Source organism: Ranitomeya imitator, chromosome 10, assembly GCF_032444005.1.
Source record: "Ranitomeya imitator isolate aRanImi1 chromosome 10, aRanImi1.pri, whole genome shotgun sequence".
Lineage (NCBI taxonomy): Eukaryota > Metazoa > Chordata > Amphibia > Anura > Dendrobatidae > Ranitomeya > Ranitomeya imitator.
The window spans coordinates 94107997-94124435 of NC_091291.1; the positions used below are offsets into that span (position 1 = coordinate 94107997).

The following is a 16439-nucleotide window of genomic DNA, read 5'->3' on the forward strand; positions in this document are numbered from 1 at the left end:
CCCTACCTATGCTGCCGAAATACCTTACAAAAGTGACCTTTTTCGCCTGTCAATCAGGTTGGTCAGGTCAGATGGGCATGGACACAGCGCTGTTTCTCCCCCACATCTTGCTTATGTTCCCGTTGGTGGCGTAGTGCTTCTCGCATGCGCAAGTGCCGAATGCACTGCGCAGCTGTAGAAAAAGAGCGCGCTCACCGCTATTCAGCGGTTTCTCGGTGGGCGCGGCCATCTTCCTGAGGCCGCGCGTGCGCAGATGGAGTCTCCTGCTTCCCGGGGCTTCAGGAAAATGGCCGCGGGATGCCGCGCGTGCGCAGATGGACATCGCGGCGGCCATTTTCCTGAAGCCGAGTTCGGCCACTTTTGTAAGGTATTTCGGCAGCATAGGTAGGGAATCAGGGGACAAAAAATACCCTATTGTAAAGCACAGCTCAGGCCCTATTTAACGGTATTTTTATCTCCTACTGAAAAAACGGGGTGACAGGTTCCCTTTAAAGACATAGTAATCATAGTGTATGTAAACTTTTGATTTTGCAGTAAGTAATGAAAATGCCTTAAAACATTCTTTCTCTCTCCATATTCTGGCATTTGGCAAATATTAATAATTATGGTAATCCTAATTGACCTAAAATGGGAAAAGTTTATTCTGATTTCATGTCAGATGTTGAGAAAAACATGCAGATGTGTCTTTTTATATAGTGTATGGAAACTTCTGGTTTCAACTGTAGATATACGGTACTTGATTTAGGAAACGTAAGTGTATATTTACAATTAATTCTTCTCACTTGGATTTCCATGTGAAAACAGCTTAAAAACTGTCTCTCATTGTTTAAAATGGGAAATAGGGCCTCAGATTTATGGACCAGGCATTTAAAAAATAATCTTCTGTCAGTGACATGTCAGGAAACCATGGTGGGAAGCCATATACAGATTAACCCCAATGAACCCTAACTGTCCGGCATTAAGTCATCTTAGCTCAGCTGTTAGTAGGAGTCTCAACAAACTTTGTGTCTTTTACTTGAACGTTTTATTAGGAACAGTGAACATCTGAGAAAGTTAAAGCAGCTGTTGCCAGAAATTACAACAATATATAACACATCTCTTGGACTCCATTAGGCTTCTGTACTTGCTTTGAAAATATATTTCAGAATGGCCATATAATCCTTTAAAAAAGTTAAAAAGTCAACGACTGACAGCTTCTCACTGTCCCTCCTCCCTGCTGAAATCTCACTCTGCCCAGTAAAAGCTGCAGCTGTCAGTCAGGCTGAGTCAAGACTGAATACACTTGAGCTCTCTTACTCTACTGCAAGGCTTTTCAATATTATGATTTACAGCCATTCCCAATATGGATTTTAAAAGTAAGTTTACCAGTCTCATGAGGTGAAATATGTCTTTTTAGTTAAGCATGAAGTTAATATTATATATTTTGCTGCCAGATCTGCTTTATTAGGGTTGTCTCAATTGGAAGCCACCCTGGTAATAATCTGATATGATCAAATGTATTATATGGGACTCATTTATTTGAATTGTGACCATTTATGACTTGCTCCAAAATGAATCATTGAGATATTTATTGACTTACCATATGCATAGTTACATGTTTTGCATATTCTACCCACCATGGAATATTTCTCCTTTGCTCATCATTGCCCCCTGCTGAGAAGTTTCAGAAATTACAACAAGAGGCAGGCCTTAAAGCCATGGGGCCTTGTTTGCATTTACAATGGTGAGGTCATCTTTTGTTATTAGAGGAGCCTTTGAGTTCCCCTTACTACCAGGACCTGGGTATAACCGCTACCTCTACATTTCTATAGCTGGTGACCACTCATGTTTTTTGGAGGAGTAAGTTGGTTATCAAACCAAATTATAGGTTATATTGCCCTTACCAACCACGTTGAACATATTTGTTACACCATTGCACACTACTGCCCCTATAGACAATATTCATTAGATAATTTCTCTATTCATCTTGAGTTGTAATTGTTATACTTTTTCACTAATGAACAATACATCCTGACGCGTCTCTTTTAATTTTGGCTTTGAGTTTCCTCATCTCCTGATTGGTTTCATCTATTAACAATCCACATTCAGTCACTTTCCACGACTCCTCCAAAATCTTCTGCTCATGATATTTATGTGATACGCGACAAAATATTTCTGCAAGCCGAGGCTTCCCTGGGGAAATGCTAATGGCCGACAATGCGAATGAACTGTCCAGGCTCAGAGCCTTCATGTACTGCCTACAGGTATCTTCATCCTCCCCCTGCAGTAACAGTAGGTGTCCCTTACAGCAGAAGTCCTCCACTTGTGTCCTCAGGTCATTAGCTCCGTGCCTCTGGATGGCCTTGTCCATGTCTGTGACTGCATTGTGGTAGTCTCCTAAATGAAGAAGGCAGGAAGCACGCCGGCGGAGGTATTTGGGGTTATTATTGCTGGCTAGGATAGCTAGGGTTAAATAATTTAGAGCCTTGTCATGATCCTTTTCCTGGGCAAGCAAGGTTCCTTCTTGTCCTGCCACCTAGAAAGCAAAAAATTGAAATAAAAAAGTCAATTTCTTGAGATCGACATTTTTTAAACTTAATCTGAAAATTTTGCCATTTTGGACTGTTGCATGGCTGGGATACCACTAGGCTTTGATAGGAAGTTAACTGGGCAGATATGTTATTTAAGACACAGTGAAGGCAGTGTAGCCCAGCAGATATGCATTTTCAGCCAATGGGAAAGCTCAGCAAATACTTTTGTCTGTTCGGAACTCCCATCATAATGAATGGAGAGCGCTGTCCCGTGCACCTATCGTTGGACTGCGGTGCCAAGTGCCCACCAGTAACACTGAGTCTGGGAACCCAATATTCAGCTGTATACAAATATTACACTCCTGCCTACCGGGAGATTCACCTATTCTCCTGTGGGAAAATCCAAGCCTGCTTGCGCCAACTTCTTTTCGATCTCCGGTGATTGGACACCAGCCGGAATGGGAGATGGGTGCAGATCTAAAGTTGGAATCCGTATTGAGCTGATATTATTAAATGTATTACATGGGGCTCATTCATTTGAATTGTGATCATTTACAATGTGCTTCAAAATGAAAATAAGAGTCCTGAGTAGATGGTAACAATATTGCCTAAAATGTTCAGCAATGTCAATACTTTGTGTATGTTTAGTAATATGTCGTGCATATTCTTCCTACCCTTGAAGAAAATTTCTCCTTACCACATTATCACCCCCTGCTGTGTAAAGCCCTATACTAGGTGCAAGGAAAAGTGCGAGAAGTGGCAACCAGAGACAAAAGGATGCTTTCACACTTCATTCAGTGGCTCTGTCGGGGCTTATGTCCGAACGCCATGCAAAATGGGTTTCGGGCGATGTGCCTATGGGGCCATGTACTCTAATGGTGCCGACAGATTGAGCATGCACCCTGTCGTGCATCATTTTCAGGCGTGTATGCCACTGCCACAGGTGTGTCAGAAGCTGCAGACAGTCGCACTGCATGTGGCTGAAGAAGGTCTCAGCAGTTGGCCCTGCAGACTAATGGCCAGCTCACCTGGCCTTAATGGTGCCACCTGGATCTGGGTGTTTACAGTACAGTGTTATTTTCCATTTGCTCTTCCCTATTGAGGCTTGGAGCTGCAGCAGTCGGTTAGCGTCCTCTTTGGAGTTTAAAGGATGACCGTGTTTCTCTCTGAGGCTACTCAAACTAAGTGTTCACCTTGTTTTGTGTATCCTAGCTGTGTAAGTGTTAGTGGGGTTCGACCAGCGTTCACCCCTTCCTTCCCTAAGCAGGGCTTACCGCTAGGGTCTGACAGGGGACTAGGTATCCTGCTTGGCGATAGGGGCGGAACCTATTAGGGTCTCTTAGGGAAGACAGGGTGAAGTTAGATCTGCCTAGGGGGTCTCCACTCCTTGTTTCCCTAGTGTTGGGCCCCCCTCCCCCTTATCCCTTTGTGTTGCACTTAGTGCATGATAGCCTACTGGAGGCGGACACTCAAGACATAGTTGACTTCTTCTGGGTGTCCTTCTGCAGTAGGCATGCACACCTGAAAATGATGCATGACAGAGCGCACATACTTTCTGTTGGAACCATTATAGTATATGGCCGCATCCAAATCCAGTTTTGCTGGGATTTCGGATGTATGCCTCGAGAGAGCCACTGAATGGGTGTGCCTGAATGCAGTGTGAAAAGACCCTAAATTGAAGGTCCTAGTCCTTAATAGTATTTATAATAGTGATGTCATCTTTTTTAGCAGATGAGATATGTCATAAATGTCTTTTATGAGACAGCCCCTACAAGCGGGGTTAAAATACACAGAGCATTTAAAGAAATATGCTAGCAGAGAAACTTAAAAAGCAGATAAGGGGGCAACCAAACATTTTTCCCCAAAAAAGTTGGATCTTTTTACCATAAATTTCTAGCAACATACAACATTTTTGCCATTCTCAAATATAGGCCAGTCTATGTGCCACCCTATCAGGGCCGGACTGGCTGCATTACATTCTATGGGGCCTGGCTGCATTACATTCTATGGGGGTTTGCATTACATTCTATGGGGGAGGGCTGTATTACATTCTATGTGAGAGGGCTGTATTACATTCTATAGGGGGCTGTATTAAAATCTATGGGGGGCTGTATTACATTCTCTGGGGCTACATTATATTCTATGAGGGCTGTATTATATTCTATGGGGAGGTGGGTTGTATTATATTCTATGGAGGGCTGTATTACATTCTATGGGGTGCTGTATTATACTATATGGAGGACTATGGGGAGTGTATTATACTATATGGAGGACTGAGGTGCACATTATAATATATGGAGGACTATGGGGTGTATTATACTGACAAGCAAAATGCTACCTATTCATCGAGTGATTGGATTGTTTATGCGGGAACAGAAATCCTTGTTCTCAGCAGCACATCACCGGTCTAAACTGTAGATGTGCTGCTGATAACATGATACTGTATGGGGACAGATTGATCTAATTGTGATGGTTCTGCTCCCTTCATTCTTTCTCAGTTGGTATAAAGAGGCCGGGAAACAAGCGAACGACTTCAGTATTGTCGATCACACTCGTTTAGCGGCCTGAGATCAGCGCATGTAAATACAGCAGAAATGCTTCGCAGGGAGATGAGGCAAGAAAGATGACAGCTGTAGTTAGCAACCGGTGCCTGGGAATAGCGCTAACTCTACTGCTTTCCCAGCCGCCAGAGCATTTAATTCTGGTATCTGTAATGATTTTTAGGGTTGATGTCAGCTGCGTAATGTCAGCTGCTATCAATCCCTGGTGTAAGTAATGGAAAGGAGTCTATCAGACACCTCCACTACTAGACCAGACCTGGCGAGACCCAGCGACTCTGAAGAGCGGTGACGGTAGTAACTATACTGCTCTTCACAGTCACAGAGCTCAGCGCAAGACCCGGAATATCTGAAGAGCGGTGATGTTACTGATGTCACCGCTCTTCAGAGTCACCGGGTCTCGTGCTGCGCAGCGGAACCAAAAGTGGCTGTAGGCAAAGTTTATGGAGCATCAGAATGAGGTTCCATAGCCTTTGGTCGTCTCATCCCTTCATTATCTATGAGATCCAGTTATGTAGGTAAAGTAGCAGCTTTTCTTGGTATTGCAACTAAAAGCCAAAAATAGGACTGAGCTGTAATGCTGGATACAGCTGGGATTATATGTTATATAGTCGTGTTACACTCCCCTCACTTCTTGTAACCTACAAGTGTACAAAGATACTATACAGTCACCATGTGACAAGTGGGTGTGTACCTTCAAATGCCAGGGCTGAATTTTAGTCCCAGTCCGGCTCTTCACCCTATATATTGCTCATAGACTCCTATTACTAAAACCTTTAATACAGGAAGGTGACTGTTTATTAAGTGGAGTAACACACTAATCAGAGTAAATAATATTCAATACAGTTAAAAAAGGTGACTCCTTAATATGTCAGGTCTGTGGGGTCTTATTTATTCGGCTTAGGGGAAAGAGTTTCGCCTGATGGAGAAGATAAATGGAACATCAGCAAGAGAGTATTAAAATATTAAACAAAACACAAGACATGGAAGGAAAAACAAAATAATTCATTTGTTTGGCCTTTTCTCTACAGCACCTCTAGCGGTCAACTTGTGACACTGCAGCTTTTTTTTTTTACCCCAATGTTTAAAGGGAACCTGTCACCCCAAAATCGATGGTGAGGTAAGGTCACCGTCATCAGGGGCTTATCTACAGCATTCCGTAATGCTGTAGATAAGCCGCCGATGTATCCTGAAAGAGGAGAAAAAGAGGTTAGATTATACTCACCCAGGGGCGGTCCTGCTCCGATGGGTGTCTCAGGTCCGGAACAGCGCCTCCCATCTTCATTTCATGACGTCCTCTTCTGGTCTTCACGCCGCAGCTCCGGCGCAGGCGTACTTTGTCTGCCCTGTTGAGGACAGAGCAAAGTACTGCAGTGCGCAGGCGCCGAGCCTCTTTGACCTTTCCGGCACCTGCGCACTGCAGTACTATGCTCTGCCCTCAACAGGGCAGACAAAGTACGCCTGCGGCAGAGCCACGGCGTGAAGATCAGAAGAGGACGTCATGGAATGAAGATGGGAGGTGCTGTTCCGGACCTGAGACACCCATTTGACCAGACCGCAGCGGGACCGCCCCTGGGAGAGTATAATCTAACGTCTTTTTCTCCTCTTTCAGGTTACATTGGGGGCTTATCTACAGCATTACAGAATGCTGTAGATAAGCCTCTGATGATGGTGAGCTTACCTCACCATCGATTTTGAGGGTGACAGGTTCCCTTTAAATTGTATTAAGATAGACCTAAAAATTCACTTCAGGTTCTACCATCACTTATCTGTTCTTTTTTTATTTTCCCAAACCTAAAAAAGAAATACAGAAAAGAAGAACGCCAGCTGCTGTATACCTGTCGAGCATCAATTTAGCTTCTAAAAGCCCTACGAATAATAAGTGCTTGTCACACAGTCCATGATTGCACAGGTGCATGTGCAGAAGCCATTTCCCATCTAGATAAGATTATTTTTTGTTTACGCACTCAAGCACATTAAAAGTCCATTCTGTATTTTGCAAAGTTAATTTAATAAAAAATTCCATTAAAGCACATTGTGAAACAAAGGCTTGAGATGATGAAGATGGCAGGCATTTTGTTTAAAAAGAAGTATAAATGTAGAAAAGAAGGTTATTGATTCATGGCTGTAAAGTCAATAATTGAGAAAGTAAACTTGTTTTTTTATATGAATGTAATAATAGCACTACTCCTTGTAGGGCTCATGCACATGTCAGATCTGTGTGATACTGACACACTATACAGCGCCTATAGAATTCTATAGGTACATATCGTTCTTCCCTCTGTCTCTGATTCTATATGAAAGCATTCAGGGGCCGATTCATTGAGACTGTAGCTGGGCATGCCTGTCCTCGTGAAGGGCTTGCAAGAGTATGATGCACCAATTTTTTTTAAAGAAACACCCCCCATCAAAACGTTTATCCCTTTTATATATTGTAGTCATCATATATGGCACTGTGTACTTACAATTGCTCATTTTCCCTCTTGCCCAGTTAATGCTTCTCTTTTCCATTAGGTCTATGACATTATGTGATTAAAACAGACTAACTGAATCCTTCTAACCTCTTTGTAGAAACAGAAAGTCTCTTTTCCCTTCATAAGTCATCATTAGAACTACAATTCTACCATCATTTCAAAGTTTCTGGCAGGGGGAGGACCAGAGAAACTGGGTAAGAAGTTTAAGAGGTGGTAGAGCTGGGCTGCCAAGGACTTTACAGTGAGGTAGAATTGCAGTTTTTAAATGATGACTCATGCAAGGAAGTAGCCTTCCTGTTTCTACATAGAGCTTAGAAGGATTCAACTAGCCTGTTTCTAAAGGGCCAATATCACCATTACACACTGAACGGGAAACCACTGGGTAAATCTGACAGGGAGAAGGACTTGGGGATCCTAGTTAATGATAAACTTACCTGGAGCAGCCAGTGCCAGGCAGCAGCTGCCAAGGCAAACAGGATCATGGGGTGCATTAAAAGAGGTCTGGATACACATGATGAGAGCATTATACTGCCTCTGTACAAATCCCTAGTTAGACCGCACATGGAGTACTGTGTCCAGTTTTGGGCACCGGTGCTCAGGAAGGATATAATGGAACTAGAGAGAGTACAAAGGAGGGCAACAAAATTAATAAAGGGGATGGGAGAACTACAATACCCAGATAGATTAGCGAAATTAGGATTATTTAGTCTAGAAAAAAGACGACTGAGGGGCGATCTAATAACCATGTATAAGTATATAAGGGGACAATACAAATATCTCGCTGAGGATCTGTTTATACCAAGGAAGGTGACGGGCACAAGGGGGCATTCTTTGCGTCTGGAGGAGAGAAGGTTTTTCCACCAACATAGAAGAGGATTCTTTACTGTTAGGGCAGTGAGAATCTGGAATTGCTTGCCTGAGGAGGTGGTGATGGCGAACTCAGTCGAGGGGTTCAAGAGAGGCCTGGATGTCTTCCTGGAGCAGAACAATATTGTATCATACAATTATTAGGTTCTGTAGAAGGACGTAGATCTGGGTATTTATTATGATGGAATATAGGCTGAACTGGATGGACAAATGTCTTTTTTCGGCCTTACTAACTATGTTACTATGTTACCCCCTCCAGCCGTTATAAACTAAAAGAACCACCTTGTGCAGCAGTAATGCTGCATTCTAACAAGGTGGCGCTTTTAGTTTTTGGTGCATGTATTCCCAAAATAAAGCGTTTTATTACTTCTCCAAAATACCTGTCTTTCGCCAGGGAGGCAGGTCCTCACCCCCCTGCTTGAACCGCCACATTGCCGTCACTCAAATCTTCAGGGGCTCCGGGCACCACCCCCTCCGTGCTGTTTTCACATGAAATCCGGCACCTGCGCTGTGTAGTACTGTCTCGTGCAGGCGCAGTCAGCTCTGGCCATCTGACATCCCAGCCAGGCTTGCAGACTGCGCCTGTGTGGCCAGTGCGGCCACCCACCTTGGTAATCCCTGCCCCGCAGTGTGTTATGCATTATGCAGAGTGCGGGGCTGGGATTCCTGGGCATGCGCACTGCGTGTGTCAGCGGGGGACCTGGGTGAGTGGCTGACACACGCAGTGCGCATGCCCAGGAATCCCAGCCCCGCACTGTGCATAATGCTTAACACACTGCGAAGCTGGGATTACCCAGGTGGTTGGCCGCACAGGCGCAGTCTGCAAGCCTTGCTGGGACGTCAGATGGCCAGAGCTTACTGCGCATGCACGAGACAGTACTACACAGCGCAGGCGCCGGATTTCATGCGAAAACAGAGCGGAGGGGGCGGCGCACGGAGCCCCTGAAGATTTGAGTGACGGCAATGTGGCGGTTCAAGCAGGGGGGTGAGGACCTGCCTCCCTGGCGAGAGACAGGTATTTTGGAGAAGTTATAAAACGCTTTATTTTGGGAATACATGCACCAAAAACTAAAAGAGCCACCTTGTTAGAATGCAGCATTACTGCTGCACAAGGTGGCTCTTTTAGTTTATAACAGCTGGTGGGGGTGACAGTGGCCCTTTAATCACTTGATGTCATAGACCTAATGGAAAAGAGAAGAATTAACTGGGTAGAAAGACAAAATGAGCAATTGTTAGTACACAGTGCTATATAATATGATTATTGCAATATATTAATAGGATAAAAACTTTGATCAGAGGGCTTCTTTAATGATTTTTCCAGTTCTCCAGTCAATGAATGGATTAGTATATGTGGCATATCAAACAGCAACACTTTTGCTGAATTTGCCAAGCTCTGCTCTAAACTGGTGTAAAATGCTTTGAAAAGTCACAACATTTTAGTGCAAAAGTTTTCGGACTTTTCAAAGCATTTTACATCAGAGGAGTAGCTATATGGATGGAGGAGGTACCAGTCACACCTAGGCATTTGGGCCTGAGGGGGCCCATAGGTACCTCCATAAGATAAGTGGACATCAGTATCATAAATGGTACGAGGTACTTGGGGGCTGCTAGTTCTCTGCTTCCATGAGTGAATACAGTGCCAATAAAATACTATTTTCATACTTGTGTTTGACTCTATACCTTGTCTGTGAGAGTGTGCGCCTCCATAGATACTCGCACTTAAGAAAAGCAGCTTATGACCTATAAGTGTTTTTAATACGTCTCACTTGTCTTTTAATGGATTTCCTAGAAACATATTTTCTGATGCGAACATGCTCTCCAGCTGTCAGCCATTAAGTGGGGTCAAGTTAACAAGCAGAGCAGTTCAGCGCTTTGCATACTTAATATTAACAGGATCATGCGACTGAATTGTGACTTGTATTCAATGACAGATCAAGCACTCGCGGGCCAGAAAGTGCAAATTAACAAGCAGAAATAACGAGGCTGTGCAGAATGGTTTCCATCTTACGTTCTATGTAATTATGTTTTGCATTTTATGGCGAGTATAAACTGGACAGGCCTGTGAAAAACGCTTTCAAGAGAATCTGTCAGCAGGATTTCAGCCTCCCAAACTATTTATTTGTGCATGTCACTGTTTTAAAGACAAATCCAGTAATACCTTTACATGGCCAGTCTGATCTGCCATAACTAAGAAATCAGTGTTTGAATGGATATGTAAATGAGGCTAAAGTGCTCTCTGAAGCTCTTCCCAAGCCCCGGTCACTCCTGCAATAGACCCCCCTCACTCTACCTCCTTTTGCTTGATTAATAGTTTCTTTGCTTGAAGTCACACGGTAAAGGAGGAGGATGTGATGCTGGGCCGTTGAACAGAATTGGAGTGACAGAGGTTTCAGATCTTCAGTCTCATTTACGTATCCATTCAAAAGCTGATTTTGGATGTGGGAGGAAACCGGAGTACCCGGAGGAAACCCACGCAAACACGGGGAGAACATACAAACTCCTTGCAGAGTTGTCCTTGGTGGGATTTAAACCTAGGACTCCAGCGCTGCAAGGCTGCAGTGCTATCCACTGGGCCATCGTGCTGCCCTCCCTAGGCTCAGACTAGCACAATTAACATAAAGGAGTAGGAAGTTGGGTATAGTTTGAAGTGACAATCTTAATTAAAATGCAGGCAGACCCTTTTTGAAGTGAAAGACCCTAGTAGTGCACAGGTGACTGAATGAGGATGTTTATTGTGCATGGACAAATAGTTATAGATTGAACAAATACTTAAGACAGGAAAAGGTCTTTTCAGAGAGTTGGAACAAAGGTACTTGAGTTTACACATAGATAGCAAAATGGAAGGGGCATTATCCACAGGAAATGCATCTTGAATTCAGGTGGCACTGCTGTTTCCTGAGAGGTAAATACCATATATTGACCTAGATGTATGTCTCCAAAAGAACTTTAGAAATATGGGAGTCCGTATAGATCCAATAGGGACATAAATTTTCAGCTTCAGGGCTAATCAGGGAAGAAGATGCATGTTTTTTCATAACCATAACACCTGATTATAAGCCCCAAATCCACAGTGGCCAGATAACAGACAACAGCCATGTCATGTTTGATCTCTGGGCAAGGTCAAATCCCGATAAAAAATATGGTGACAATTTTGAATTTCTGCGATCATCAGGAGTGACGTTATCATTATCACTTAAGTTGGGAATTACAGTACATAAAATTCAGAGGGGTTGAGGACATCTCAGAACCCGGGCCTCATGAGGTCATCAAGGGGGCTGTGTGGGTGCAACTCAGGTGCTGATAAAATATCAAGGCGCATTATGATCTATGCTCTTGAAGAAAGACACACTTCGATGTATGCATTATTTCCGTCCACTGGACGTTCTTCAAATGAAGTGCACTCCTTCACTAGGCCGAATCATAACTATGATCCGTGTGGTAAGTTTCTTTGGTTTTATCCATTTTATTTTATGTATCTGTATATGCTGTGTTGTTCGTTCCATTTGTAAAATCTATTGCATATTTTATAAATACTGCCTATCGTTTGGGATTAAATACAAAATTTTATAAGAAATAATAAGAAATAGTAGTATTTAAAGAAAAGTAAGCTACAATACAGCAGTACAACAGGGCTGCATTGTATCTGTACAATAACCCTCTTGTTTGTAGAGGCAAGAGCACTACACAGCATGAAACACTCAAATAAGCTATATAAAGACATTGGATGAGGTACTAACTGAATTCAGGTGATTTAAAAAAATTAAAGGGTTTATGTGGAACTATTTTTTTTCATGGGGGCTGAGAAGTAACGGGCAAATAGTTGCTAATTTCCTTCCTGTTCTGCCTGGTACTGGATCAGAGTGATTAGAGACCGCTACCTCTTCACATCAATAGAGCAGCTCTTCCTCTTCCACTCTGCACTGTCGATTTAGCGTGACTGCAGACATCATGCTGATTGACAGCCAACTTCCCACAGTTAGGCAGTGGGGAGCTGTCAATCAGCATGACATCGGCAGTCACAACCAGACATCAGAGAAGTCCAGAAATCTGTTGACCTGACATCACAGGAAACCACAGAATTGTCGGAAAGAGCGGTCTGTGACTGTGATTACACTCTTAACCATCAGTCGATATTCACATAGTTCTGTTAAGTCTTTCTATACTTAAAGGGAATCGTGTCACCACAAAATAACTCTTCAAACCAAGCACAGGGAATCTGGGCAGCCATTGACATGACTGAGCAGTTCAGTGCAACTACCCATCTCCCTGTTTTGCATATATCTCAGCTACCCTCTTTCTTTACCCCTTAGCGACCAGGGGTATTTCAGGTTTTTCATTTTCGTTTTTTGCTCCCCTTCTTCCCAGAGCCATAACTTTTTTATTTTTCAGTCAATATGGCCATGTGAGGGCTTGTTTTTTGATGGACAAGTTGTACTTTTGAACAACACCATTGGTTTTAACATATCTTGTCCTGGATAATGGGAAAATAAATCCTCCAGGTGTGGTGAAATTGCACAAAATGTGCAATTCCACAGTAGCTTTTTTTATCATGTTCACTAAATGATAAAACTGACCTGCCATTATGATTCTCCAGGTCATTACGAGTTCATAGACACTAAACATGTCTAGGTTCTTTCCAAAGAAATGTCAAAGTTTGTTTAAAAAAATACATCATTTTCTGAGACCCGTAGCATCTCCATTTTTCATGATCTGGGTTTGGGTGAGGGCTTATTTTTTGTGAGCCATAGCAATCTGGCAAAGACAACCATAGAGGTCAGCTTCAGACCTCTGGTTATCATGCCGACCCATTGTTGACCCGCAATCATGTGATGGGGTCACCGATGGGCAGGATTTATGATGCGCTACCTTTTAAGCATGAGTTAAATACTGCTGTCAGAGATTGACAGCAGCATTTAACTAGTTAACAGTCGCAAGTGGATCGCGATTCCACCCGCGGCTGTTGCGGGCACATGTCAGCTGTATAGATCAGCTGCCATGCGCTCGGAAAGGCGAGGAGTCCAGCGTTGAGCCCATACCTTTCCAGGCACATGATACAGGGGAGGGAGTCCGATGTGGGCATACTATTATGCCCGATGTCGAAAAGGGGTTAAAGGAGTTGTCCAATCTTAGAAAAATCTTAATTCTTGCTTCTTCTTTTTCCAAAATCATATTAACAGTTTGATGAATGTGACCCTTGACTTGGACCCGTGAACAGATTTACGCCTCTATGATCTCACCACTGTCTTGAGCAATGGACTGTTTAGGTGATGTGTGAAATGCTCCCGACAGACACATGATACTCACCCTAATAAACATATGTTAATAAAATCAAGTATCAGAATAGCAACAAAGATTCTCATTTTGCAAGCGTTACATCTATGACTTAATAATGAAAACAGGAAAGCAAATCACGGAGCACAGCTGCATGAAGCAGAAGTGTAGAGGGGGGTTGTAAATAACCTCTTTTATGAAACTCCAGAGGACTGTGCAAAAAAAGTACAAGGGTCGCAAGAGGTTTTGGATCATGAATCATAAACAGCTGAACAGGTCAACCGTTCAGTTCTAGAACACGGCTCCAAAACACGAAAAGTCTTATTCTCTTTTTTTTTCTGTCTTTTCTCACTTTCATTTCCTTCCGAAAACAAAACACTAAAAATGTGTCCAAGAGTCATCCTGTATTTGACATTTTATTCTGTTATTTCATAGTTATATACTGTATTATATAGGGAAAAATAGGTGACAACAACCAATGCTGCAGCCATCACTACAACTGAAAGGACTACTCAATCATTCTAGGGGATCTCATGGGAAAATTTGCCTAGTAATGCACCAACACATTCCCTATTTCCTCTCTAGTAATTGAGTATATGACTGTGGCCAAATAATTATAGGGGTTGAAGATCGTTATAACATAACCAAGTCTAAACATGCATTTGTGTCTTTTGTCTATCTCGTTTACTTGGGTCTCTTCAAAGTTTAGATCCTAGGGCCATTTTTCCATAAGCTTTTCTTCTGCATGACCAACTGTTTAAAGAACATATATAGAACAAACTAAAAAGGAGTGATTATAGAGGGTGCAGAGAGGACCCTCCACCATATAAAAAGGTATCAATAATATAAATGACACATGATAGATTAGGGGTTTCTTCAGATTTTGTATTGAAGCCCAGAAGCATCAATGTTTGAATTTTGAGGCTGCAAAACAATTTGTTAAGGAAAAAGATACCAGTTCTGCAAGTCCTTTGTTCTTATGAAGTTCATGAATATATTTTGAGATTTGTCGAAAAGATCCAAATATCAAAAAGAGTGAACTACCTTAATGGTCCCAATGACCTTTTCTTTAGATAGGTATAGAAGGTGGAAGATGAAGATCTTCTAATCCTAATAAAGGATGGTGTTGGGATGTTGTTGTCACTGATTGTGTTTCTCATCTTCTGTAATAACTTGTTTTGCATGGAAAGAATAGAACATATTTACACTCATTTCATTTCTAAAACTCACCAAATCTGCTTAGCTGGGTTAAAGAAAAACCACAAAGTGTTCAGCAAACAGATTTCCACACATCCCACAATGTTTCCATAAGGGCAGGGGGTTGTGGATGACTCCACACTCATAAATCGGGATGCCACTGTTAGACCGCACTGAAGAAGTGATGTTTTCCTTCTGCGGTCTGTCTCTATTTCAGAAAGTATCTGGTATTTGTGGACACTGGACACACATCATGAGTGTTTGGCTGACCTGTGCACCAATAGAGATGTCTATGGAGCATTTGGAATATCTGTTCATTTACATACAGGAAAGATAAATATCTTGGTACCGTGTTAGCCAGTAGACAGAAAAATATTAAGAATTGAGAGTCCTCAGTGGTTGATACCTTTTAATGGCTAACTGAAAAGATGGTAACAAATTGCAAGCTTTCGAGACTACTCAGGTCTCTTCATCAGGCACAGACTAAGGGTACCGTCACACAGTGCAATTTTCATCGCTACAACGGTACGATCCGTGACGCTCCAGCATCGTAACAATATCGCTCCAGCGTCGTAGACTGCTGTCACACTTTGCAATCTACGACGCTGGAGCGATAATTTCATGACATATGTGCGATGTAGAAGCCGTTGGTTACTATGCGCACATCGTATACGATATATGTTACACCATGCGATCATGCCGCCACAGCGGGACACTAGACGACGAAAGAAAGTTTCAAACGATCTGCTACGACGTACGATTCTCAGCGGGGTCCCTGATCGCAGTAGCGTGTCAGACACTGCGATATCGTAACTATATCGCTCGAACGTCACGAATCGTGCCGTCGTAGCGATCAAAATTGCACTGTGTGACGGTACCCTTAAGCAAATTCTGAAGAATCACATATTTATGCACAACACAGCACAGAACTGTCATTATGGGAGAGTGATAAGTGATAAACAGTTGTGTCCATAAATATTGGAACGTTCCTAGATTAGGAGCAATTAATAAACAATAGGTCCTCTACCAGAAGGAACCATCCTGGCCACCATGGATGTGGAATCTTTGTTCTCTAATATCCCACACCAGGATGGATTACATGCCTGCAAAGTCTTCCTGGAAAACACAAGGACTGATGCGGATTCTGTGGTGAAACTTGTAAAATTCATCCTCACCCACAATTACTTTGAATTTGACAACAAGTTCTATCTACAGGAGACTGGCACAGCAATGGGAAGTAAAATGGCCCCACAATATACAAATCTTTTCATGGCCAAGTTTGAAAGCAACTTTTTGTCCTCATGTCCCATCAGGCCTCTGGCGTACTACCGCTACATTGATGACATTTTAATCATCTGGACGGAGTCTGAGCCACAGCTAAAGACGTTCCATGAACAGTTTAATCAATTTCATCCTACCATCAACTTGACACTCAACTACTCCTGTACTTAAATTATCTTTTTGGACACCATCATTAAGCTGCAGAACAATAATAGAAAAATAGAGACATCCCTGTATCAGAAGCCAATCGACCGTGCAACATACCTTAAATGGGACAGTTT

The 16439-nt window shown here is 42.7% G+C and overlaps 1 protein-coding gene across 1 annotated transcript in view; it reads right to left on the reverse strand.

Moving 5' to 3' along the window:
• Positions 1–1013: 1013 nt before the first annotated feature.
• TTC34 (tetratricopeptide repeat domain 34) overlaps positions 1014–16439 on the reverse strand; it is a 200018-nt gene continuing 184592 nt past the window's right edge. The window contains exon 7 of the mRNA XM_069741241.1: positions 1014–2515. Within this exon, the coding sequence (XP_069597342.1) occupies positions 1994–2515 (522 nt within the window). The 3' untranslated portion in view covers positions 1014–1993. The remainder of the gene's footprint in view (positions 2516–16439) is intronic.